The 27,884-nt window shown below is 44.7% G+C and overlaps 1 protein-coding gene and 1 pseudogene across 1 annotated transcript in view; one reads left to right on the forward strand and one right to left on the reverse strand.

Moving 5' to 3' along the window:
* The window catches only part of DNAH12 (dynein axonemal heavy chain 12), a 165,470-nt gene that overhangs the window by 126,511 nt on the left and 11,075 nt on the right, over nt 1-27,884 (reverse strand). Inside the window, 16 exon segments of the mRNA XM_044302476.1 lie at nt 339-621; nt 1,452-1,573; nt 2,077-2,271; nt 3,195-3,395; nt 4,940-5,125; nt 6,918-7,167; nt 10,458-10,651; nt 11,793-11,927; nt 13,270-13,395; nt 13,596-13,731; nt 15,180-15,358; nt 16,866-16,957; nt 18,876-19,032; nt 20,649-20,837; nt 23,537-23,647; nt 23,649-23,733. Coding sequence (XP_044158411.1) covers nt 339-621; nt 1,452-1,573; nt 2,077-2,271; nt 3,195-3,395; nt 4,940-5,125; nt 6,918-7,167; nt 10,458-10,651; nt 11,793-11,927; nt 13,270-13,395; nt 13,596-13,731; nt 15,180-15,358; nt 16,866-16,957; nt 18,876-19,032; nt 20,649-20,837; nt 23,537-23,647; nt 23,649-23,733 — 2,641 coding nt within the window.
* Nucleotides 17,844-17,941, forward strand: LOC122944310 (annotated as a pseudogene).

Below are 27,884 nucleotides of genomic sequence, written 5' to 3' on the forward strand. Positions count from 1 at the left end.
ACACGTCTGCATGAAATAGTGCCGCAGACTGTAATATTCCATATAGCGGAAAAAAGGTATACTGACCCATAGTAGCAGATCAAGGCCAAAAGTGAATGAGGGCCCATGGATACCTTTGATGTATAATGCAAACACGGCGTGAATCCACCCGTACAATGCAGCTCTAAGAGGATCTGCTGCTTGGCTATTATTTGTTTACTAGATACATATCCAAAATCCACACATCTTTCACGGATGCCATATAATCACTCGCCCGATTCTAAAATACTAAATTAGCTTTGATGAACATTGTGTTTGTTGTCTGTAGCTTCAAATTTCTCCTTAGGTTAGAAGCCTACCATTCTTGACCGGGCGATAACATCGTGCACGCTCCTTAACATGACATCTTCCACTTGGATGAGCCACTTCTCCACTGCTCCTCGTGCCTCAGAGGTGGAGATCGTCTGGATGAGCTCTACTCGTTCCCCCTCAGTGCTGTACATGGCTTTGATATCCAGGTTAGGAAGGAACTCCAGCTTTGCAATCCCTTCAAAACACTTCTTTAAATGCGGCTGGACCCGGAGAGGATCTTTGGTCTCAGACAGAATCTCCAGCATTTCATCATTGGATAAGAAGAAAAAGCTATAAAAATGCACAACAGAATACAAATATCAACAGGATTATTAATTGTACAGCCGTTTGTTGGTAATGAATTGTAAAAGCCACGGTAACTGAATCAACATTCGTGAGTACTTGGAATAGCAACTCACAAAACATGGGCCATGGCCATATGCATCCGGCATCATGGTGTGGACCTACTGACTTCAACGGGTCCACGGCCAGCATGTTGCCTGGAAGCACACGGAAGCTGCACCACAAAAGAGAGGACATGTCCTATCTTTGTCCGCACCATGTGGATCATGGACCCACTGAAGTCAATAGGTCCACACTGCAATGTGGGGTGCACACGACCATTGCCCCTGTTTTGCGGATCTGTGGTTTGCGGTCCACAAAACAGACATGCCCATGACATGGTCATGTGTGTGCGGCCTGAGGCTTTGTTCACATCGGAGATGGATGCTCCATTAGGGGCATTCTCCACAGATCCCATAAAAAATAACTGACAAAATAGTGCAGAATGTTGCATTTTGTTGACAGAAACCTGCGGACCCCATTATAGTCTACGAGGCCTACTGGCCCCTCTTGGAGTCCTTCATGTAACGGATCCGTCTTTGGCAAGCATTCTGTTCCTATAAAGTCTAAGGCTACTTACACACCACAGTATTTGTAAGCAAAACCCAAGAACCTACAGAGACAAGTGTAATAATAAGATTAGCACCTCCTCAATGGTTTAGGCCCACTCCTGGTCTTACAGACACAGTCCAAAATGCTGTGTGAAAGTGGCGTAAGCAGCAGATTATAATACACTAGCCCTCCTTCAAACCTGCAACAAATTAATACAAAGAACGTACCGCGGAAAGAAAAGCCTCTTCTTCTCCAGATAAGCATTCAGTCCTTTCATGATTTTATCCAGAAGTACATTGCTGTCCTGCAGCTTTTCCAAAAGTCCAGTCAGAGCGGTTGCACTTAGAACCTAAAAAAAGGTAGATAGTCCATAAGATACTATAATATAGGTGCACAGACGGAAAAAACAGTCAGGGCTGAACCCGGACTTAAGCTCCCCTTCACTCCTTTAGCATGTAGTATAGGAGCATCGGAGCAATTCCTTGCTCCGATGCTCCCCTTGCTTTATGCTGCATTGCGCAGAGCAAGGCCTGTTTGTTGTGAGCCAGTGACATACCAGGCATCACCCGCTCAAGTGGGCGGTAGAGAGCGCTATTCTGGGTGGTTTTAGAGGAGGATATCACTAGTACCCGCAGCTAAAACCGCCCAGAACAGCGCAATACACCGCCTATTTGTGCCGGTGATGTCACCGGGCTCCCTGCTAGGCGGAAGTCTCCACCTAGCATAGTTTTGTGAAGCCCGGGACTTCACAACCCCTTTTTATGTATCAATAATTAAAATGAAAAATGTGTCACCCTAACTGATTAATATAGATTGCAAGGACCAATAAAATGGGATCGAGAGGCTGTTTACCTTTGGGTCCTTTGCACAATGTTTCATGATCTCTTTCCAGTTTCTGTCCACAGTTTGGAATAACCTTCCTTCTTCAGGCATTTGCTGCATGATGTCCTCAGAGGAGAATATGGGGTCTAGATATAGCCACTGAGCCTGTACCTTCAACCATTCATCAATGGTTTCTTGGACCCGTATAAGTTGTTCCTCCCAATGCTGAAATGAGATGAGTAAAAGGTTAAAGGGGATGGCCCATCTGGGACATTGATGGCATATCACTAGGATATGCCACCAGTATCAGCCAGTTGTGGGTCCCACCTCTGGGACCCGCTTCTCTCCCCAAAACAAAACCCATGAAGTGAACGGAGGGCAGACGCACATACAAGGCCTCCATTCATTTCTATGGAAGTTTCAAAATAAGCAAAGCGGTGGCTCGGCTACTTCTGACTCTCCCATAGAGGTGATGCGTTCCCCATTCATTTCTATGGGTCTTCCAAAAATAGCCGAGTGCGCTCACTTGGCTATTTTTGGGACTCCCATAAAAGTGAATGGAGAGCACGGCATGCATGCATGGTGTTTCTCCTTCACTTACAGGGACCGTTCTGGAAATAGGCGCGGGTCCAACCTATATCCTAACCATAAACCACCAATGTCTGAGTTGATAAAACCCCTCCATGGAAAATCTAATAACATATAAAATACAAGATAACAATTTTGATAACATGCAAATGATGAAAAAATTCCTCAAAATTCCCCATTGAGGGCTTATTTCATATTAATATCCCTGGCACTGTCAGTGATGATAATATCAGAATGTGCAGGTACACGACCTATTGAGAAAAGGAATGGCAACGTCCAGTTTGCTATTTATTTATACATTCCCGGGAGGAATAATGGAGGAATGGCACAATGAACAGTTCTAAGAAAGATGCTCCAGAATTGCCATTGCACAGTGAATAACAGTATGTACTAAAATACATGTCAGGAGTGGTGCCTGGTCCTCTATAATATTACTTGCGTGTGGGAACTGTTATACCATGCAGGTTTTGTAAATTTGAACCTATCCATTTACCTGCACTACATGTAGTATGAGCCCCAGGCTGACCATGCAGAACAAACAAGATGTGAATACTTTATACCTTAATTTCTTTCTCAAAGGGCTTGATGAAAGGCGATCCTCTCATTGTCTGAGTCTTCACGATTTGGTCATCCAGAATGGTTTGGACTTCATCCACTGCTGATAGAATAGAAACCCCTGATTCTCGATAGGGGCTCAAATGAAAGGATATGGAGTCCCACATTTCTTCCATAGTATGCATTGCTTTCTCCAGGGAAAACTCCTAATCAGAAAACACAGAAATGTTTAATTAGTGCCACTTGATAGACTCATATACAGACATTTCGGGTAGTAGCCTAGGGCAGAGATGGCTAACCTCCGGCACTCCAGCTGTGGTGAAACTATGACTCCCAGTATGCTCCATTCATTTGTATGGAGTTCTGAGAACAGCCAAGCAAGTGTGTATCTTGGGAGTCGTCGTTTTACCACAAGCTGGAGTTCCGGAGGTTAGCCATCACCGGGCTAGGGTCTCTTTCTGTAAGGGTGGATTCACACTGCATCTGCAGTGTCCATTTGCTGTAGGTGCAAGGACAGTCCCTGATGCATACATCAAACATATATATGTCCTGTTGGCCTCTGTTGGGCTGATGTACGTCAGATACCTGTTTTTCTGATGTATGCAGGAGTGCCGTCTGCTCCAAAGGCATTCTACCAAAAAAAATGTACCGCACGGTGTATGGTTTGTTAAAACAGAAGCCTATAGATGAAGAATGCTTCTGTACCTATATGTATACAAATCCAGTCTTTTATCTATAGTTTGTCATCTTTCATCTATGCAGGGGGGGGGAATGCGGCCAGCTGCACTGTGGAAAACATGTTATCACTTGAGATAGCAGATAGCTATTTCTGAACACTACACCATACACATGCATGCTTGGCTCGGATCATCTGAACATGAATACCCCATAAATTACTGGCAGAATTCTTAAGAAGCGTCTTATCCCCTGCGGTAACATAATATTGCACATGTTGAAATCCAACATGCCCAACCCCTCTTTCTATATGTTTGTGTTTGGTGTCTTCCCAGCTTCAGAGATGAGCTGGCTGTAAGGTTGAGAAGTAATGTAAGGGTAAGGGCTCATTCACACATCCGTAGTGCACTGCGGATCCGCAATACACCCGGCCGGCACCCCCATAGAAATGCCTATTCTTGTCCGCAATTGTGGACAAGAATAGGACATGTTCTATTTTTTCCGGAGCCGCGAACCGGAAGATCGGCGGCGCGCTCCAGAAATACGGAGGCGGACAGCACACTGTGTGCTGTCCGCATCCATTCCTGCGCCATAGAGAATGAATGGGTCCGCACCCATTATTACAGACGTGTGAATGGAGCCTAAGTATTTCTTAGTCTACATCTGCTGTAGTCAGTTTTGACTATTGGAACCTTATCTTTATAAGGCTACGTTTACATTTTCGGTATCCTGTTCCGGCAGGCTGTTGCGCCAAATAACTATGACTATAATGGGATCCGGGCTCTTTCCGGAAAAATTCCGGAAAACCGGCACTCATGCAGTAAAGCAGCCAGGTCCCTGCCGGATGCCATTATAGACTATGGGGTCTGGCGATGAACGGCAATATCTGGCTAGGACAGTTTTGGTGAACTCCGGCAGGCTGTTCCATTAGTCAAAATTGACACAATTTTACCTTTTTTTTTATAATTATGTACTTTAGTTTCAGTGAATATTTTTAAGGCATTTGTCAGTTTCTTCGTGTGACCATGTTATGCAATAACTGAGTGTTAGTTAGGATCCTGGTACAGAACATTACCTTACTGGCTGCAGCACTGATCTGTTCAAATTCCTCTAAGTATGGCGTCAAGTTCTGCTTCAAAACCTTCCTCAGGGTGGTGCCTGAATCTGGAGTGAGGTCATAGCCGACTGTCTCAGACATCTGAAGCCAATGGCGGGTTCTGACTCCAGGGTTACACAGGATGCTCACCAGAGGGATATATTCCTGAAAAAGGAAATGCGTATATTAAAGTCAATGTGTAGGTATTAATGGTAACAAAATAAATGATATAAACTGGAATACTGCGTTCCCGTCATGGTTCAGGGTTTGGCAATTGTATAGGAATTAAGGTGGTCATCTACTATCAGATATATGCCAGTTTTCTGACGTATATCTGTCACAGATTGCGGTGCAAAGGTTATCTGTGCCACAATTTGTGATTTTTCCTCGCTCACGCCAGGTCTAAAAAAGGGGGCTGATGTGGGTGAGGAAGGGGGCAAGGCGCTAGGCCCATCTCATTAGAAATTTTCTACGCCTTTTTTAGGGTGGCATAGATTTAGACCAGTGGTGGATGCACTGAACCTATGTTGAGGCCAGCACCAGCGCAGGGATTATTCAAATCAGTGTCTAAAACGTAGGTCTTAATAAATGACCCCCTAAATCTTTTTCATGTATAAACAACTTGACTATTATACTCGACAGTGGAACTTCGTTATTAAGCATTAAAGGTTCTCTCAGCACTCTTGACATGTCCGTTTTAGTAAATAGTTTTATTTCCCATGAAATTACAATTCTGTAACAGCTATGAATTGTGCTGTTCCTTTGTTATTCCTCCTGGCAATTCCTGACTATATTGACAGCTGGATGTAGGGATTATTGGCTGCTTGTTAAAGGGAACCTGTCATCAGCTTTATGCTGTCCATACTAACGGCAGAATAGAGTAGAGACAGGTGAAGTGATTTCAGCGGTCTGTCATTTAAAAGTTAAAAATAAGTGGTTGTCGAGAACCAGCATCACAATCATTGCAGACTGGGCCTGGAAAAGAGTCACGGCCGCCTGAGAAGAGTCCTGGTTAGTCATGAATTCCTGCTCTCCTGCTCTCCTGCTGATGACTGACAGTCTTCTACCGAGTTTTCTCCCTTTCTCTCTAGGAGAGAACTGCCAATCATCAGCAGATGGGTGAGAGCAGGAGATTATGGATAGACAGGACTCTTCTCAGGTAGATGTGACTCTTTTCCAGGCCCGGGCTGCAATGATTATAAAGCTGGTTCTCATCAACCTCTTACTTTTAGCTCATGAGTGACACACCGCTGACATCAGCATCTCAGTCACTATTTTATGCTGCCCTCAGTGAGGTCAGCAGAAAGTTCATGACAGGTTCCCTTTAAAGCTGCATTTACATGCAGTAATCATTCTCTCTCTATGGGTATAAATAATCACTGTGATTGTTCAGTACCAAACAGATTAACTCTCCACCAGCCACATAAACAAACAGATCACCTGACATCTAGCATTTTACTAATTTATTGGGTGAATAGCAGCATCTTTACACAGAAAAATGCAGAAACTAGTGTTTGTAGGAATATTTGTTCCCTATAGTTGTTGCGATAATCGCCCATGTAAATGAGCCCATATCCTAGGGGTTCGGCCTTCTAAGTGGACAATGCAAGAATGTGTAGAGACCAACTGGTAAAATCCAGGTATCAATTTATTCAGAGATTTCTAGTTAAAATAACAAAGGAACGGCACAATGCAGAGTTATAGGAAAGATGTTCCAGCAAAGTTATTTCATGGGGAATACAAGTAATTACTAAAATGCAGAGCAGAGCTGAAATGTGTCCCTATGGGAAAGGGCCAAGTATCCTTGTGAAAATTACAATCAGTGAGACGCAGTGTTTTTGCTCCCATACAGAAACACTGAAGTCACCCACAGATCGCACTAAGGTGACAATACTCTCGTGGAACCTTAACCTAATGCAAGGAAAGCTCTGATGTATACATTATTTGAGGATCCTACCTTAAAAGCCTTGATCTGATCAATGATAGCAGAACACATGATGACTATGCGGCTTTCCTTTTTCTCCTCTTCTACCTTATCCTTGTCTTCAGTGAGTGTTCGCTGACGGACAGCCTTTTTCTTCTCATCTTCTGATTTCTTCTGCTTCTGCTGAAACAATTTCATCGTCTTGTAGACCTCTCTGAAAAACTCATCCACCTCTGCTTCCATGCTTTCTCCATTCAGGTCAAGGAAGGCACCATCAATCCACCTGGAAGATAAAAAATGTTTTTGCATTTATGTTTTTATCTCTGTAACTTGTACAATCTTCAAATACAGGAGGTAATCAACAAAAAATAGACCAGTTTTCTAAAAGCTAAGACATACCCTCAGCCCACCCATTACTGCTTATTAAATGATATTCTCTTTATGTACAGTCATGTGGAAAAATTAGGACACCCTTTGAAAGCATGTGGTTTTTTGTAACATTTTTAATAAAAGGTTATTTCATCTCCTTTTCAACAATACAGAGAGATTAAAGTAATCCAACTAAACAAAGAAAACTGAAGAAAAGTCTTTTCAAGATCTTCTGTAAATGTCATTCTACAAAAATGCCTATTCTAACTGAGGAAAAAGATAGGACACCCTCACATGTATTCCCTCTTAAATTGGCTCAGATCTCACACAGGTATATCACACCAGGTGCACATAATTAGTAGATCGTTACTCTGCATGTTGAATGAGGCTTGCCCTATTTAAACCTCAGACATTTAGTTTGGTGTGCTCCTGACTGTTGAAGTGAGAGTGAGCACCATGGTGAGAGCAAAAGAGCTGTCAGAGGACTTCAGAAAAAAGATTGTAGCAGCCTATGAGTCTGGGAAGGGATTTAAAAAGATCTCAAAAGATTTTGAAATCAGCCATTCCACTGTCCGGAAGATAGTCTACAAGTAGAGGGCTTTCAAAACAACTGCCAACATGCCCAGGACTGGTCGCCCCAGCAAGTTCACCCCAAGAGCAGACCGCAAGATGCTAAAAGAGGTCTCCAAAAACCCTAAAGTGTCATCTCGAGAACTACAGCAGGCTCTGGCTACTGTTGATGTAGAAGTACATGCCTCTACAATCAGAAAGAGACTGTACAAGTTTAACTTGCATGGGAGGTGTGCAAGGAGGAAACCTTTGCTTTCCAAGAGAAACATCGAGGCCAGACTGACATTTGCCAGAGATAAAGTTGACAAAGACCAGGACTTCTGGAATAATGTTCTTTGGACAGATGAGTCCAAAATTGAATTATTTGGACACAACAGCAGAGGACATGTTTGGCGTAAACCAAACACAGCATTCCAAGAAAAGAACCTCATACCAACTGTGAAGCATGGAGGTGGAAGTGTCATGGTTTGGGGCTGCTTTGCTGCAGCAGGACCTGGTCAGCTCACCATCATAGAATCCACGATGAATTCTACTGTGTATCAGAAGGTGCTTGAAGAACATGTGAGACCATCAGTTAGAAAATTAAAGCTGAAGCGGAACTGGACCATGAAACATGACAATGACCCAAAACATACTAGTAAATCAACCAAAGATTGGCTGAAAAAGAAGAAATGGAGAGTCCTGGAATGGCCAAGTCAAAGTCCAGATTTGAATCCCATTGAGATGCTGTGGGGTGACTTGAAAAGGGCTGTACGTGCAAGAAACCCCTCAAACATCTCACAGCTGAAAAAGTTCTGCATTGAGGAGTGGGGTAAAATTTCCTCAGACCGATGTCGAAGACTGGTAGATGGCTACAAGAACCGTCTCACTGCAGTTATTTCAGCCAAAGGAGGTAACACTCGCTATTAGGGGCAAGGGTGTCCTATCTTTTTCCTCAGTTAGAATAGGCATTTTTGTAGAATGACATTTACAGAAGATCTTGAAAAGACTTTTCTTCAGTTTTCTTTGTTTAGTCGGATTACTTTAATCTCTCTGTATTGTTGAAACGGAGATGAAATAACCTTTTATTAAAAATGTTACAAAAAACCACATGCTTTCAAAGGGTGTCCTAATTTTTTCACATGACTGTATATATATATATATATATATATATATATAATATTTCCCTAGTTTTTATTCTATATATATTTTTGGATCAGAGAGCTAATTTGTCAAAAGTCCTGTAGTTTGTAGTACCCCAAGAAGAAAACCACAAATCACAAGCTGTTATCACAAGGGGGGAAATGTTTGTGACCAGGCATTTCCTCTACATTAGGGATGGGCAACCTGTGGCCCTCCAGCTGTTGTGAAACTACAATTCCCAGCATGCTCCATTTATCTCTATGAGAGTTCTGAGAAGAGCAGAGCAAGTATGCATGCTGGGAGTTGTAGTTTCACAACAGCTGGAGTGCCGCCGGTTGCCCGCCCCTGCCTTAGATTATTATTGAGGGCGTCCCAAGCAAGTGCCCGGCTATCTCCGGCAGTACCATAGACTTAAATGGAACAGCAGAGTGTGACCGAAGTGTGACCGAGCTTCCATTTAAATGGGGGAACATCGTCTCCCATTCTGGAGATTGGCATGGGGCCCAGTGGTCAGACCCTGACCAATCAAACACTTTTCCCCAATCCTGTCCTGTGGGAATAAAGGTTTGTAATAGGACAAATCCTTTAATCTTTTTTTTTTATTTTTTGTACGTGGTCTGTGTAGGCTGCTTTTGACAATTCCTTTTCGTTAGCAGGGCCCCGGGGGGTACCACTTTTAGGACTAGGGGTAGATTGGGAACTTAAAGGGGCCCTGGAAATTTTTTTAAAGTGGCCCCATGTTGTAGGCGGGATCAAACTGACAGAAGGTGGGACAACTAAAGTAGGCGGAGCGAGCAATTCCTTAGTGCAGGGATACCCAACCTGCGGCCCTCCAGCTGTTGCAAAACTACAACTCCCAGCATGCCCGGACAGCCTACAGCTATCAGTCTACAGCAGGACATGATGAGAGTTGTAGTATTACAACAGCTGGAGGGCCACAGGTTGCGCATCCCTGCCATAGTACAAAAGAAATACCGCCCCAGCAGAACCAAATACCATGATGCAGCAGTAAATACTGCCGCCCATGCTACAATATCAAACTGTACCATCATCCTGAGGACGGCAATATAGTTGGGCACCTGCAGCCGTTGGCCAGTGCCTGATGCTCCTACATTAATGAATGCACAGAGCATCAGATCTTTATGTACCTGGATGGCAGCCATGAGGAGGGTCTATGGCAGTCTGCACATGTTCTGGGCCCCCAAAAATCAACCTTAATCTGTAGTGGAATCTGGTTATATTTAATGTCCCAGAACCACCTAGGAGAAAATGAAGCATTGCATGTTGATCATTAAAATCAATGGTCTATGTATAGGACTCACAGGCGAACAGAGGGAGACGGAAATACTACTCTCAAATAATTGATGCCAGCTATGACATGGACTATCCCCTACTAAGTCCCTAACAAGGTATTCAATTTTTTTTTTTTTAAACCAGCATACTATTAAACCTATTGAACACAAATACACATGTACGTATTGCAGGAATGTTTAACATGTCGGTCACACATACTTTTTTTCAGTTTTCTGCCATTTATAAATCAGTGCGAAAAGTTTCTGGTAAGGTTCAATGTTGAGTTTTAAGGAATCCAGCTCAGGATATGTGGTTGGGTCCCATTTATAGAGTGCTTCCTCTTTGTTGATATAAGTGATCACCTCCTCTGCGTCTGCTATACGCTTTTGTACAGTCCGCACATCTGTCACGTACTGAAATCAGAAGGAAACACGGACAAAGAAAAGGTAAAACCGATTGTCTCCACTAAAGAAAATGAGATGGTTAAGGGAACAGCTCCCAATGGCAGCCTATGTGATCCTCTAATAAAAACAGAAGTTAAGGCATTAACAATATATTCATGAATAGGCTATGGACTGTTTTATAATCTTTGCAGGTGTATACACTCCTCTAAACACCAATAGAAAGGGCATCTGTCACCACATAACACTATGTCAAAGGGTCAGCAGCAGTCCATCTGCGCTGGTAAGCGGAGTCCCACAATGTCTCCGGAATCTCCATATGTGCCGTCAATTATCAGATAAAAGACTTTTTCTAATATGCAAATTGCCCCCTAGGTGCAATGAGGGTGGTGCCATTGTACCTTGTTGCACCCAGAGGCTCCCCTCCCATCTTCTATGCCGTGTCCCCACCCCACTGTGATGGACAGACCAGGCAGTCCCTGAAGTCTCACAGAATCACATTCTGTACATGAGCAGAAAAGAGATGGAGATCGCCAGGGAAGATTGGCAATCTCCATCCCTTTACTGCGCATGTACAGAACGTGATCTCATGAGACTTTAGGGACCACTACAGAGGTAGGGGCATGGCATAGAAGACAGGGAGTGGAGCCTCTGGGGGCAAAGAGGTGCAATAGCACCACCCTTGTTGCACCTAGGGGATGATTATAAAAAGTATTTTTTCGGAGGATTGATGGAACCTATGGAGATTCCAGAGACTTACAAGCGCAGATGGACAGCTGTCGACCGTCTGACATAGTGGTAGGTAGTGACAGATGCCCTTTAAAGATTGTTGATTGCAGAGGTGTCATTTGGAAAAGGGCTCTGCTAACTATCACGTCATTTATAATAATGGCAGCCTTTTATCTGGCAGAGGGGCTATTGGGTTTCTTAAGGGACAAAGGTGCAAATACTACCTCTGAACCTCTTATAGATACCCCTCTGCTTCATAGCACCTGAAGGCAAGCAACGGGAATTTATCATTTCCCTGGCGGCTATGACCTCGTTTCAGATTCAGGTACCACGAGCATGCTATCTAAGCATTATCAGCCAAACTGGTCCCAATATTTCATGCAGGCCAAGGAATGAAATCAGAAAGTGCACATTAATATCATACCTGCTGCATCATATCCAGTTCAGAGCACTCTGCAAATTCTTCCATCCGACGTGACAATTTCTCCAGTTCCAGCATAAGCTTCTCTCTTTTCCCCAGTAGCTCGCTCTCTGCTTTACGCTTAGCCTTTTCAATCAACTTTTAGAATAGTTTAAAAAACGTTATTAAAAAAATACTCTCTGGGTAAAGATATAAAGATGTCACCAATGCATCTAAATATTCAGATGTTTAAAGGCTATAGATGATTTGGGGGCATTTTTTTTATGATTGCAATCTACTCATTTTGGGCTAAAAAAATAATTTTCAATTGGTTTTTATTAAAAATGTTCAGCCGTTTTTGAGAAACAAGGTTTAAAAAATCAGCCTGCAGACTGTCACAACTGAGTTCTGTCAGTTGACGGCTCATGTGTAGCTCTTATCTCAGACCTCATAAACACTCATCATAGGTAAACTCTTATAAAACTGTTTACATATGATGCACCCGTTCCGTTAGGATGCCGTTGAGTGAAATCAAAATCGAAAAAAACCATCACTAAATATATTAAAAGTCAATGGGTGACGGATCCGTTTTTTTAGGCTCCTAAAAAAACTGATCCGCCACCATTGACTTACATTGTTTTCAGTGATGGATCTGTTTTTTTAAGTTTTTATGAGCGGACACAAAATCTCAAGCTTGCAGAGGTTTTCTGTCCGGTCACAAAATAGAATACTGCAGAAACGGAAGACAACCTGATGCATCCTGAACAGATCTATTCCCATTCAGAATGCATGAGGAATAAATGGAAATGCAAGTGTGAAAGTATACTTAAATGAAATATCTAAAGCTTCACATGAGATGTCAGCTGGTGGAATTTAGGAGCGACAGTCTGCAAATAGACTAGAATTTTTTAACCCTTGTATCTCAAAAATGGCTGAACATTTTGCAATAAAGACCAATTAAAAATGATTTTTGTCCCAAATTGAGAGAAATGCATTCCTAAAAAAATTGCACCAAGGGTGTCCATAGCCTTTAACAAGACATCTGATATTAGGACATGTTCACATCTGCATAGGAGTCTCCGTCAGGATCCTCTCTCACAGAATCTGCTAAAAATAAAGTCAGAATGAATAGTGCAGCATATTGGGCAGTTTTGTTTGGTAAAATGCCAGGCTCCCTGACGGAAACCCAACAGACCCTATTATAGTGAACGGGGTCCGTCGGGCACTGTGTCATTCGTGCAGGATCTGGTACTTCAGTCATTTTCATTGTTCTTCTTCTATGAACAATGGAAATGGTTAATAGAGATGCGAACAGAGCCTTAACCAGTCAACGCTCTTGTGGCTTCAGTCACAGAAAGCTGACAATCCTTGGGTTTTGCTGATGGATTACTTTATCTCTCCATTAACTGTACATGGAAATTCTTCAATAGACTGCTCTGTTGAATCAGATATATGTTGCAAAGAACCATTTTCACAAACATCCCCATAGACACCCATATACCTGGTCATTTTCATCAAACACTGGGTTAATATTTTTCGGCCAGAGTAACACTGTTGAGTTCAGGACAATATCTTCAGGTAAAAATAAATGAACGTCTAGAAGATAATTCATTCTCCGCTGACACTCCTGAAAGCAGAAAACAAAATCGCAATGTATCCATAAGAGACAATTAAAGGGGTTGTACAGAATTGGCATAACATGACTGCTTTCTTCCAAAAACCGCGCCACACCTGTCCATGGGTAACGGTGCAATATCACAATCAAACAAATAATCCTACATATTACATTATAAAGTCCTGGATAGCTATACCCGGGGACATACGTACAGTAATTCGGGACTTCAGCTCCACAATGCTTTTACTCTTCGCCTGCTCAACAAAGGTAATCTCCTCTATAACGTCTTCAGTGGTTTCAGGGACCTTTAAGGCTTGCTCCTTAATTTTCTCAAATTCCACGCAGATTCTGAAAGAAACGCATATTATTAGGGGTAGGGTACTTTCACACTAGCGTTCGTCCTAGGGGTTCAATACCGGAAAAGAACTGATCAGTTTTATCCTAATGCATTCTGAATGGAGAGCAATCCGTTCAGGATGCACCAGGGTGTCTTCAGTTCAGTCTTTTTGCCTTTTCAGGACGGAGATAATACCGCAGCATGCTGCGTTTTTATCTCCGTCCAAAATTGCGGAACACTTGTCTGAATGCTGTTTTTTTCCCCATTGAAATGCATTAATGCCGGATCCCGTCATGAGTGCTCTGGCAAAACGGATCCAGTATTATGGTCTGCGCAAAAAAAATTGAAAAAAAAAGATACCGGATCCGTTTTTCCGGATGACACCGGAGAGATGGATCCGGCATTTCAATGCATTCGTCAGAAGAATCAGGATCCTGATCCGTCTGACAAATGCCATCAGTTTGCATGCGTTTTGAAGGATCCGGCAGGCAGTTCCGGCGACGGAACTGCCTGCCGGAATCCTCTGCCGCAAGTGTGAAAGTACCCTTAGGTGATGATATTTCATAAAATCTTAAGCAAACTACTGTAATATTTATCACTTTCACTGTAGCCTCGAACTCGACACTGTATGAAATGACAGGTTGTCCTGCAGGGACTTAGGGGATGCAGAGGTAGCAATCACACCCGGTCCCTGGAGAGGTCCAAAGGCCACCTGCCATATAAGACACCAGATTTAGAAATGGCACATGATAAGTGGGGACCCAGGAGCTTACACCTCTGCTACCCAGTAAAGTTAGTCCTAATATTACAAGACCTGTGAATTCTACCAAAGAACCAGAATCTGCTGTCCGGCATTACTGCACTACTTCGTAAAACCATAGTTGGCTTTGTGCAAGACAATGATAGTTTAGACTACCAGGCACCATATGCTGTACTGAACCCGTATACCGCTGTGTGCCTATGACACTGGCTGACCTGTTACATGTGCTCATGGCCACTGAAGACATCTGTGTTGGTCCCATGTTCATATGTGCCCGCATTGCTGAGAAAAAAAAAAAGTTTTAATATATGCAAATGAGCCTCTAGGAGCAACGGGGGCGTTGCCGTTACACCTAGAGGCTTTGCTCTGTCTGCAACTGTCACGCACTCTGCACTTTTAATGACAGGGCTAGGCAGTGTAATTGTGATCACACTGCTTCTGTCAATCAAAGAGTAGAGGACGTGGCAGTACTAAAGAGAGCAAAGCCTGTAGGTGTAACGGCAACGCCCCCGTTGCTCCTAGAGGCTCATTTGCATATATGTAACATCATTTTTTCTCAGTAATAAATGAACATATAAACATGGGACCCACACAGATGCCTTCAGCTGCCAAGCGCACATGTAACAGGTCAGCCAGTGTCATAGGTACAAATGTGCTGACAGATGCCTTTTAAACCCTTGAATCCAGGACTTTACTCACTCCTCGTTCTCCAGTCTGTGGTTTGTCACCAGTCTATCCAATAATATATTTGCAAAACTTTTAGCTTTGTCAGCCAGGCCTTGCTTAAGATCATCGCAGTCAAGCAGGACCATGGTGAAGTATGCACGAGTGGGTAGTCCCATAATATCTCTGGCCAGGGTGTGAAATTGTTCTATAAACTGAATCACAAAAAAAACATTAAAATACCATTCAAATAGAAAAAATACATTTTAATTTTGTGAGTTAAAGGGGAAATCATGGCACATAAGACATTCAGCCAACTAATACAGACATGTCATGAGATCACATTAGTGAACTACGACAAATTTCCAAATAAAAGCGTCCCACTGGAAACAGAAAACTCAAAGAGGCACCAAAATACACCAGTGCTACTGATATCGGAACATAATGATAGAGGTTTGCCATCTGTGTGAGATTAACAGGGTTGTCTGCTTTAGAAATTTTCAGATATCCCTATTTGGGAATTGAGTTGATACAGGGGTTGTTCCAGGTTTCGGACCCTCCTCTATCAACCAAGGCAGACAGTGGCTACAAACAGCATCTCTAGCTCTGAAGGACTTGGCACAGACCATTGATCCTTATGGAAATTGTGGGAAATTCATTCTTCCTGCAACACAACTGAACATAGCCAGACTGCAGCTAATGGTGGGACATCGCGCTCAGCTCAAGGCCTCATGCACACGGCCGTTGCAAACAGTGGGTCCGCAATATGCAGGCATCGGCCGTGTGCACCCTGCATCACTTGAATGGGTCCGCAATCCGGAAGGTCGGTGCGGAACGGAGGCACGGAACCCCACGGAAGCACCACAGAGTCCTTCCATGGGGTTTCTGTCCGTGCCTCCGCACCGCAAAAAAAAAAGAAGGGCATGCTGACATACCACGGACCCATTCAAGTTGACAAACCATCTAAGGCTACTTTCACACTGGCGTTTTGGCTTTCCGTTTGTGAGATCCGTTCAGGGCTCTCACAAGCGGTCCAAAATGGATCAGTTTTGCCCTAATGCATTCTGAATGGAAAAGGATCCGCTCAGAATGCATCAGTTTGCCTCCGTTCAGTCTCCATTCAGCTTCGCGGACGGACACCAAAACGTTTTGGTGTCCGTCTGACGAAACTGAGCCAAACGGATCCGTCCTGGCACACAATGTAAGTCAATTGGGAAGGATCCATTTTCTATGACACAATCTGGCACAATAGAAAACGGATCCGTCCTCCATTGACTATGTTACAGATAATACAAACGGATCCGTTCTGAACGGATGCAGACGGTTGTATTATCTGAAGTCCATGACGGATCCGCACCAAATACAAGTGTGAAAGTAGCCCAATGTGTATGGCGAAGTCATGATTTTCTCCCGACACATTTCTTGGGCAATAGAAGGATTAGTCTTTAGGATTTCATAGTGCCCCATCCTTATGGTAAAAGGAGAAATAAGCCCCCGTCCGAGGTGGCAATGGCTTACACCAATCTCTCAACTCGGAAGACATGAATGCTCGGCCGATTCGAATTTGCATGTGTACGGGGGGGGGGGTCGAGAGGGATAGCAGTCAGCTGGAAAAGCATTCGGCTGACAGCTATGAAAAGTTTATGGCCGGCTTAATATCAGTGAAAACACGTAAGCAGGTCCGGTAAGTCAAGGAACCACTTAATGATGGCACATACGTACCCCTGTGTATTCATCAAAACTGTGTTCTTCGGACAAAAAGGTCTCTACTTTCTCATCGGCCGAACCGTTCACGAGCCAGCTGAAACTGTCAACTAGGAAATGAAAGTCGAATTATATAACACATGCAGTGACTTACACAGCTCTACTCATTTATTCTACTGACAGTATATCAGCCACGAAAACTGCCGAGAAAAGTGGGCCCGATTCTATGTTGAGGCACAACTGATGATGTACCAAATTTATCCGGGGCTGTATGTCTCTTAATATTTGTGCCTCTTATTCCTGTGCAAAGACCCTCTTACGAAATCCCCTCAGCACCAGCACCACCATTAGAGAAGAAAAGGATCAGGCGCTAAAGTTCAACACACTGGATCCTTCTCTACTCTGACAGGAGAGAATTGTGAGAGCGCCCCATAACAACTTGGATTGTTGGCCCCTTCTGCCGAAATCAGCCGACAATGTGGATGGGGGCCTTTAGTGGTTGCTGCTTCTGCATGGAATACACTGATTTTAATTAGCAACTAATGGAAAAGTTGATAAAGTACAAAGACATATGAGGCATATATAACCTCTGCAAATACCAGCGGTAACAACTTGGCATTACTTTCGTTAGTATGTGCATCCAAGGCATTGCACCCAGTGAGCCCCAATCCTACTCCATTCTGACAAGGGGCAAGCACTCCGAAACAGCTGTCTAGGGATGGATATTTGGCTTGGCATTATCCCAAGGCTTAGTTAGAAAGTCAAATTATGACTCAGAGGGAGCCACTTCCACAAGGTGGCGCTGGGGAGATGGTTCTCTTTTCTTGGAAGATACCTCTTTGCATATTATTTTCCCATGGAGCATTACCAATAAGTCTCCATACATAACTGGTCTCTTTACGGAAACCCAGCACCCTGCCTAAGGTTCATGTATTGTGTAACATTTGGTCACTTTAAATCCCATCAGCTAGCAGAGCACTAAAAATGACATCAACCATCGCTTCTCGGCCTTTTGGCTAAGATCAAGTGTAGTATCTGTTCCTATCGATTCCTGGTGGACAGAGCCCTGCCAGGATGAAGACCCGAGAACCACACAGCATCCCTAGGGTGTAGGGTGTAGGGCCACTAGTGCCCTATGCTAGGTGACCAAGGGCTCTGCTGGATCTAAGCCAGGGGCCGAGATGTTTGAAAGCCCGAGGTGCAGAAGTGCCCCAGGAGTGGTGACCCTGGGGTGCCTGAACTCACTGGGGGTGGGAGCCCACTGAGTGATGGCACATTTGCACGCACTTCACTTTCTCACATTTTGAGCGCACACCTCTATTCTTTGTCTGGCCGTCAGGCCTGGGGTAAGGAGGAGGAATTTTTATAATTCCGGTCCCGTGTCCGGGCTGAGTCTTAGCACATTCACTATTTATAAAACTTTTTTTCGTTCACTGTGTGTTCACTTTCCACGTTTGTCACAAGGATTTCCTGGGTTGCGGCGCCCTTACGGGTACCCCCCTAGAGGTCTAGGAGGGTGTGTGTGTTGCCATCCCTGTTTCGCACCCCCCTTGGGCTCTCCCTTCGGGGAGTGCCCAGACCTAGTAGTCGAAGCTCCGTGCCGACACCTTGAGTGGCAGCCTAGGTGAAAGCCGAAGCACAGATTTGGCGTACCCTCGGCTTTGGCTGAGGGTTGCCTGGGCGTACTCCCGGCTTTGGCTGGGGGTTGCCTATTTTGTCTCGGTCTCTTGCAGGAGCCTTCTAGCACAGAGGGACTGGGAAAGGTTTATGGGGGGCCCTTCTCTTATGGAGAGGGCTTGCGATGGACCGTAACCTTGTGCACGTTTTTTGTGTGGCACGCTGCACGATTTTGTTGCATGGGTGTAGAAAGCCCGCTCCTTGGGTTTAAAAAAACAACCAAAAAAAAACCAACCATCTATTTAAAAGGGTTAATTATCTCTGGACTAAGCATTACGCTTATCCCATACACAGGAGGTCACACTGGAAGACCAGTCAGGAGATGCAGTATTATGATTATGCCCAACTTACCGTAGGTTTCAAAATGTCTTAAAGGCTCCTGTAAATGGTGTGTGACCGCCTCTTTCAGCTTCAGCACGGCAGACTGAATGATATAATCAGGGAGTTTGGCCTCAATAATCTGGACCGTATTACTCCCAGAAAGCCACGACTGAACTGTCTGAATGTTCTGAACACAGTAAAACATGTATAGAGTTAGAAAGTTAACCATAAAGAATCCTTCAAAATAACTGGACCCAGCAGTGATCCAGTTTATACATGTGCCCCAAACTATCCCAATTTTACCAAAAGAAATTTAAGAAAATGCCAGCAATGGTATAAAATAAACAACTGTATACTGACCTGTTAAATCCCCCGCAGATCCAGCAGTACTGCTCTGGGGCAGTGATGGTCAGTTCGCAGTGTTTGCCAGCGAACACATGCGGGCTGCCATCTTTAGTAAGGTGTAGACTCACCGGTCCTTCATCGGGCTGTTCTCGGAACTGCCTGCTCCCGGTGACTGCGTTTGATTTCAGACCGGCTCCCGGCACAGGTAAGGGCTTACCTGTGCATCGCAGAACGGGTTAGTCTACCTTACTAAAGATGGCAGCCCGCATGTGTTCGCTGGCGAACACTGCGAACTGGCCATCACTGCTCTGGGGGTCTCCGACAGTCCTGCAGCGATGCGATCACATACATGAACTCTGCAGTCAGTTACTGGCTCAGCCATGTAGCATCATACCACATCTATGGCATGTAACCACTAAGGCCAGTGGTGCTTGGCTGCAGCGGTCAGGTGAAAGATGTACGTGAAGTCGTTGCTGCAGAACCAGCGGTTATTTAATCGATGACCATTGTTTATTTCTTAATTTTATACCAGTTGCTGGATTTCCTTGAAAGGATTCTCCGGGTTGAGAGCGGTCGATAGCGATGCCCTAGGCTGTTTTGGAGGTGGTTACTATGCTACTTTGCTTAATATTCGCCTCCAAAACAGCCTAGGGGATTGCTATAGACCTCCCATCTGTGCCGGTGATGTCACCAGGCTCACTGCTAGGAAGAAGTCACCGGCAGTAAAGAAGCAGACCTTGTGCTGCATCGCGGGGGCCAAGGAGGAATGCGCCAATGCTCCACTCATATATAGTAAAAGAATAAAGAAGAGATAATATGCGGGTTCAGCCCTAAAGCCGGAGAACCCCTTTAAGCTTTTTAAAATCCAGAACAACCCCCTTTTGGAAATTAACAAGTACAGAGTTTTGGACCTAAACATGACAAAAAAGATGGAGATTCACTTTAAGGCTCCTTTCACACGAACGATCCGGAATAGGTCTGGATGCGTTCAGGAAAACTCGCACCATTTCTCAAGCAATTGCAGTCAGTTTTCTCTGCGATTGCGTTCAGTGGTTCAGTTTTTATCGCTCGGGTGAAATGTGCATTGATGCGTTTTTCAGGCGCGTGATAAAAAACTGAATGTTTACAAATAACATCTCTTAGCAACCATCAGTGAAAAATGCATCGCATCCGCACTTGCTTGCGGATACGATGCGTTTTTTTTTACGCAGCCCCATTCACTTCTATGGAGCTAGCATTGCGTGAAAAACGCAGATTATAGAACATGCTGCAATTTTCACGCAACGCACAAGTGATGCTGGAAAAACAAGGCTCATGTACACAGACCCATTGAAATGAATGGATTCCGGATTCCGTGCGGGCGCAATGCGTTCGCATTACGCATTGCACCAGCGCGGAAAACTCGCTTGTGTGAAAGGGGCCTAAGGCCCCTGTGCTGAAAAAAAATATCAGAAATACCTGCAGGGTCTTTGAGATCCGCGTTACTATAAACAGTACAACTTCTTCTAAGTCCTGGAAGCTTGGATAGAAATCCATCTTCTCGTCATCAAATGTAAGTTGCATTTTAAAGAGAGGCAAACATTGTGTGTCTTCGAGGTCAAATAAACTGACAAAAGCTTCTACACTTCTCTGCAAGAGGTCTTTAACCTAAACAGAGGAAATCAGTAAGAAAGTGCTTGTAAAATAAATAAAAACTACACACAAAAAAAACTTACAAAATGAACCAAAACATGAATTATTGGAGTGGGAACCAGTCTAAGCACAGGATTTAATACTGCAAATACATGACTATGGGTGCAGACTAATGAGGAGTGATAGGAACAGTAAGAGGGTCTGGGCTTAAGGCTCCATTCACACGTCCGCAAAATGGTTCTGCATCCGTTCCGCAATTTTGCGGAACGAGTGCGGACCCATTCATTCTCTATGGGGACGGAATGGATGCGGACAGCACACAGTGTGCTGTCTGCATCCGCAATTGCGGAGCGCGGCCCCGATCTTCGGGTCCGCAGCTTCACAAAAGATAGAACATGTCCTTGCGGACAAGAATAGACATTTCTATGGGGGTGCCGAGCTGATGTGTTGCGGACCCGCAATTTGCGGGTCCGCAACACATCACGGACGTGTGAATGGAGCCTAAGAGTGGTCTCCTTAAAGCAGTTTTCTGGAAGTGCAAAACTGATGACCCGTTCTCAGATAAGATTGGTGGGGGATCTACTGTGGCCTTATTATTTTAGCTCAGTCCCATCCACAGTCTAAGGCCTCATGCACACAACAGTATTTTTTGGCGGTCCGCAAAAAGGGGTTCCGTTGTTCCGTGATCCATGTCCAGTTTTTGTTTCCGTGTGTCTTCCTTTATTTTTGGAGGATCTCCAGACATGAAGGAAAGTTAAAAAAAAATCTAAGTCAAGTTTGCCATGCAAATGATAGGAAAAAAAACAGACGTGGACGCGGATGACAATCTTGTGTGCCTCCGCGTTTTTTCACGGACCCATTGACTTGAATGGGTCCGCAAACCGTTTTCCGTAAAAAAAAATAGGACAGGTTATATTTTTTTGACGGACTGAAACCACGGATCACGGACGCGGATGACAACTGTTGATCAGCAGGGATGCTGGGAGTCGGACTCCCTCCAACTAGATACTGGTGATCTATCCTGAGAAAAAAACGGACATTTTAGTAATAGATTTTTATTCACAATGTTGTCCCCTTTGGCTTCTGCAGCTCCAGTGTTTCACAGCACATAGCAGCTTCAGAATGCTGCTCTGTGATAAATCCATCAAGACTGATTCTCTGATGGCTCTTTCTCCAGCCCCTTACTAACTTCTCCTGAACAATCTTCTATGATTTATGCCCAATTGGGCATAATTTGGGCATACATCGGCTTAGGATATTGTAAAAGAGAGATGAGAGAGCGACAAGCATTGTGTTACATCATCCTGTGGTCATGCAGCACAGCTAACATAGAGCAGAGAGACTTCTATTATATGTTGCAGGATGGTATGGGAGGACTGCCCTGCTCCCTGCTACTGAATGGGCAAAGCTTCAGAATGCCCCTAGTGACAGGGAATGTATGAATACACTTAAAGGGGTTATCCCATCTTAGACAATGGGGGCATATCGCAAGGATATGCCCCCATTGTCTGATAGGTGCGGGTCCCACCGCTGGGACCCGCACCTATAAGGAGAACGGAGCAGAAAAAGTGGAGGATGGCGCACTGCGCATGCGCAGCCACCCTCCGTTCATTCTATGGAGCCGCCGAAAATAGCCGAGCGCTGGCTCAGCTATTTCTGTCAGCCCCATAGAAATGAATGGGAGCGTTGGCCGCGCATGTGCGGTGCGCTCCCAATCACTTCAATGGGAGAGGCGGGGAGCTGTGCCTGGTGGTGGTCGGACCCTGGGAAACCCGGGGTCCTCCAGCCACAACTCTCCACGGCTCCGTTCTCGTTGTAGGTGGGACCCGCACCTATCAGACAATGGGGGCATATCCTTGCGATATGCCCCCATTGTCTAAGATGGGATAACCCCTTTAAGATCCCAGAATATCTGCAGGATATCTGGTTGATAAATGTTGGAGCTGGGAATACTGCATTAAAGATGACCTGTAACCGCTCCTGACTTGTCCGTTTTAGTACCTATGCATTCTCCATGTAATAACAATTATGTTGTGCCATTCCTCTATTCTGTAGTAAAGGTCCAGTTTGGGGTGTGTCTGACATTATCCAATCAGTGCTGCCAGTGTCAGACTGTGCAGGATCACACCCCGAACTGGTAGCACCCAGTTGGACCTTTATTGTAGACTGCTGGCAATTGATTCATAAACTTTTAGGAGGAATTACAGAGTAATGGCACAACACAGAGTCATCAAAAGAATTATTAGATGGGGAATACAGCATTACTGAGGCCTCTTTCACACGAACGATACGGATTGGCTCAGGATGCGTTCGGGATGCATTCAGTGAAACTCGGACCGTTTCGCAAGCAAGTTCAGTTAGTTTTGTCTGCGATTGCGTTCAGTTTTTTTCCGCGCAAGTACAATCAGTTTTGATGTACAAACAACATCTCCTAGCAACCATCAGTGAAAAAATGCATTGCATCTGGATTGCCATCACCGGATGCAATACGTTTTTCTCTGAAGTCCCATTCAGTTCTATGGGGCCAGGCCTGCGTGAAAAAACGCATGAATATAGATCATGCTGCGTTTATCACGTAATGCAGAAATGATGTGTGAAAAAAATGCCTGTGTGAAAGGGGCCTAAGACAGACATGTCAGGAGAGGTGACAGGTCCTCTTGTTTGGTCTACAGATACTATAAGGAATATGAACCATTATATATATCACACGTTACCTGGTTGGACATGAGAGTTGAGACACAGCTGTAAAAGGAATCGATTTTGTCTGCCTTAATTGACTGCAAGGCGTCTTTACCGGCGAACAGATTGATGACTCGGGGGTACCAAGGTGTTCAGCAATTTCTCTTCTGTCTTTGCACATGCCAACGATACGCTGTTCCTCAGTGATTCACATTCTACAGGACCCTGTGACCTGTAATAAATAATATGAGCCATATCTTTAATAGCATCCAGTGTGAGGGTACAGCCACAAGCAGCGGGTCTAAAAACATCTGCTGATATTCTGCAGCGGCAAAATCCACACCAAATGCTGCAAAGTTTGTTGCAGAAATTATTCTGGAAATGCTGGTGGTTTGCTGCAGACTTAACCCTCTGCATTAGGCCTCATGCACACGATGCATACAACCATTTTTCGGGTCCGCATCCGAGCCGCAGTTTTTGCGGCTCGGGTGCAGACCCATTCACTTCAATGGGGCCGCAAAAGATGCAACCAGCACTCCGTGTGCTGTCCGCATCCATTGCTCCGTTATGAGGCCACGCAAAAAAAAAATATAGCATGTCCTATTCTTGTCCGTTTTGCAGACAAGAATAGGCATGTCTACAATGGGCCGCCCGTTCCGCAAATTGCAGAAGGCACATGGGTGGCTTCCATTTTTTGCAGACCGCAAAAAACGGCACGGTCGTGTGCATGTAGCCTTAAAAAGGTATCCGCAACGTAAACTGACAGGCTGCTGCAATTCCACTGCGGAAATAGCGATGACAATGATAACTATTATTTCCTTGTCGTCTTACAGCAGCAGAACCCACAGGGATTTCTAATCCTCCCGAAAATATAGGACAGGAGATGTCAATTACCGTAATCAATTTAATTCAGATCCTATAAAACTGCCTAACTTAGTCCCTCCTATTGTGTTTTTTTCTGTCCTTCCTGGGAAAGGACATCCTTCTGGAGAAGGGCAGATGTTGGGAAGTATTTGTTTCTTTGTTTTTGATGATATTTACAGTCCGTCCGTTCTAGATTGGAGTGTGGATATAGGCAGCCTTTATATGTCTCAGGACCAGTGTCCTGTTGTTATATTATAATCGGTAGACGCTAGTTCTGGCTCCCTATTAGAACTTTATAGGGCTGCGGCCCAGATGTGCTACCCTCTGGTGGTTCCACCTCCCCCGGCCGGCGCTTCATGCGCGCGCGCCGCCTCGCAGGGTGTAGGGAGGGATAAAAAGTTGCCGGCGTCCGTCATCACGCCGCTCTGCCGCGCTTTTGCCACGCTCCTACTAGGTAGGTTATCCTTAATATCGTTTGTATTGCCTTCGGAGTTTAATGTTTATTTTATGTGTAGTGGAAGTAATCGTCTCTTCCCATAGTGCCAGACTGCAGGTAATCTGCTGCCATCTAGTGGATGTTTTTTTTTTTCTAACTCACTACAAGCTGGCACTACACTACGGAAGGAGTGTTCTCTAATGCAGTCTGTGATTTCTATACTGTAACTTTTTCTGCAGAGTAGAGATGTAAATATATAGATATTTTTATATCCAAAAGATGGCAGGGCAGCACTCCTCACTTCAAGTGATGCAAATAATTCAGGTGCCAGCGTTTTCCCCTGGGTCCTGGAGTCCAAACACAATCTAAATAAATGTAACGCAGCACTCCTTAGATAAAAAGTGAAAAAATACAAAATTTATTCAACACATGTTGATACAGGCAACGTTTCAGCCTCTCTCACAGAGCCATTATCAAGCCAAGTGCTATAGATATTTTTATAGATATAGGTTACGTGGGCTTGGTGCTGGGTTCACCTATTAAGATTACGGTCACAATGGAGCAGATTAAACTAATGCTCTCTGCTCTATTGTAGAACAATGTCTCACGGTTCTGAAGATAGAGGCTCCACTGCAAGAAAGTCCGCTGTGAAGCGAAAACATATGTCCTGCAGATCGTGTAACACCCCCCTGCCAGATGGCAGTGAATTCTACTTCTGCTTAAATTGCAGAGCAAATGACTTTCCTGTAGAGGATCAGCCCTTATCCAATAAAGACATGTTATTATGGATGAAGGACTTTGTGCATGATGCGTTTAAGGCGCAGTTCAAGGATACTGAAACCGGAGCTTCTCAGACACAGTCGAGACCGGCGGCTACTACTGAGAGAGTGGATTCTGAGTCCGACATGTTTGAAGAATACAAAGTCATAGACGAGATTAACTCCTCAGAATCGGAGGAGAGTGATCAGGAAATGAACTTATTTCCGTTACAGAAAATGTCAAGATTGTTCAAATCTCTTGAGCCTGAGTGTGTAGTAGCAGACTGAAATAGTCGGAGATGACGGTATCCCTAAAAAATCTAGAGGATTTACAGTTGACCCCTTGGTTAAAAGGCTTATGATTAACGAGTGGAAGACGCTAGATAAGGGGCCGATATTTAACAAGAGGTTCAAGTCCATGTGTATGATAGACCAAGAGGAGGAAAGACAGTGCGGAGAACCCCCCAAAGTTGACGTCGCTATTTCTAAATTGTTCAGACGCACATTGGTTCCAAGTGAAGACGGATCTAATTTTACAGACCCAATGCATAAGAGGATAGAGAAGGCCCTACGCCCTAGTTATCTCTCAGCCTCGGGCCAGTCGAAGGCAGCACTAGTTTCCTATGCGGTCGCTAAGAACCTTAGATCATGGCTTCTCCAGGACATAGATAAAGGTGTACCTAGAGATGACATTTTATTATCCTTTAAGAAGATAGCTCTGGCTTCTCGCCTTCTTTGTGATGTGTCAGTACAACAAGCAAGATGTGCTGCACGGTCCAGGGCATTATCTACTGCAGGCAGAAGATCCCTGTGGATAAAGCCTTGGGGGGGCAGATGCCCACTCCAAGAGCACGTTGTGTGCCATTAAATACCGTCCAAATAGACTCTTTGGGCCGGAGCTAGACACTCATGGAGAGCTTGTCAGACAAGAAAGGTAAATCCCTTCCTTATGTTGCCAGGAGAAGGTGGTTTTCTTCCTTTCGCACAGCCAATAGAGGCACGGGGCGCAGAAGATCAGATGGAGGAGAAACATCTGTTTCAAGAGGAGGTAGCTCCAGAGGAGCCTCTACACTGCGGAGGAGAGGCCGTGGAAGAGAACCTCCGCCCCCCAGACACAAGCTGGAGTTCTGACGCCAGAGGTATGCCTGTAGGGGGCAGATTAACCTACTTTCATATAGAATGGGAGAAGGTAGTAAAGGATGTATGGGTTATAGATACCGTAAAAGATGGCTATTGTATAGAGCTACAGGCCAGAGTTAAGAGGTCAGAAACAAGGCCTAATAGAACAGGCTATAAAAAAGGGTTAATTCAGATGAATGTTATAGAACCTGTTCCGAAAAAAGTAATCTTTCAGGGAGTCTATTCAAAGGTATTTCTAGTTCCAAAGCCTCACATGAGGTAGAGAACTATTGTAGAGCTAAGGTATCTCAACAGATTCATACGCAAAAAGAGATTCCGTATGGAGACAGTTCAGTCCGCACTGAATCTACTGGACCCGGGAGATTACCTTGCTACAATAGATTTAAATGACGCGTATTTACACATCTCCAATTTACAAAAGTTACCTAAAGTTTCTGCGCAAAGGAGACGTGAAACTCCCTGAGGTGTTGGATGGCTGTGAACAATGGCAGGACATTTGCCCTTCCCGTATGGATCGAAATCACAACTGATGCTTCGGCTACAGGTTGGGGTGCTCACATGAAGGGGCAGAGGGTGAAAGGAACTTGGACCCCAGTGGAGAGACTAATGTCGTTGAATCTCAGAGAGATGCTTGCGTACCTAAATCGCCAGGGAGGTACCAGATCCTTAGCCCTCCTCAAAGAGGCGGAACGGATCTTCGGATGGGCAGAGGCCAATATCCAACAGCTGTCAGCTGTATACATCAGAGGGAGGAGCAATGTAGTAGCCGACAGACTAAGCCGCGACTTACCCCCTCCGAGAGAATGGTCATTGGACCCAGAAATATTTGTGCAGCTCATAAAGCGTTGGGGTCGACGCCAGATAGATCTAATGGCTACTCGGAACAATGCAAAGGTTCCTCTATTTTGCTCTCAATTCAAGGGGAACAACCCCTGGACGCTGGATGCCCGCTCAGTCCCGTGGGACTTCACACTGGCCTACACATTTCCGCCCATACCTATGATCCCAAAGGTCTTGCAGAAGATCAGACGGGACCAGGTCTCAACAATCCTGATCTGTCTGTACTGGCCCAAGAGGGCATGGTTTACCCCACTAGTGGTGATAAGCAAGAACACCTTTTGGAAGCTCTCACAGATTCCGCACCTGGTGACGCAGGACGACAGATGTTGTCCGCATTTACGCCAC

The sequence above is a fragment of the Bufo gargarizans genome, chromosome 7, assembly GCF_014858855.1.
Source record: "Bufo gargarizans isolate SCDJY-AF-19 chromosome 7, ASM1485885v1, whole genome shotgun sequence".
In the NCBI taxonomy this organism is placed as follows: Eukaryota; Metazoa; Chordata; class Amphibia; order Anura; family Bufonidae; genus Bufo; species Bufo gargarizans.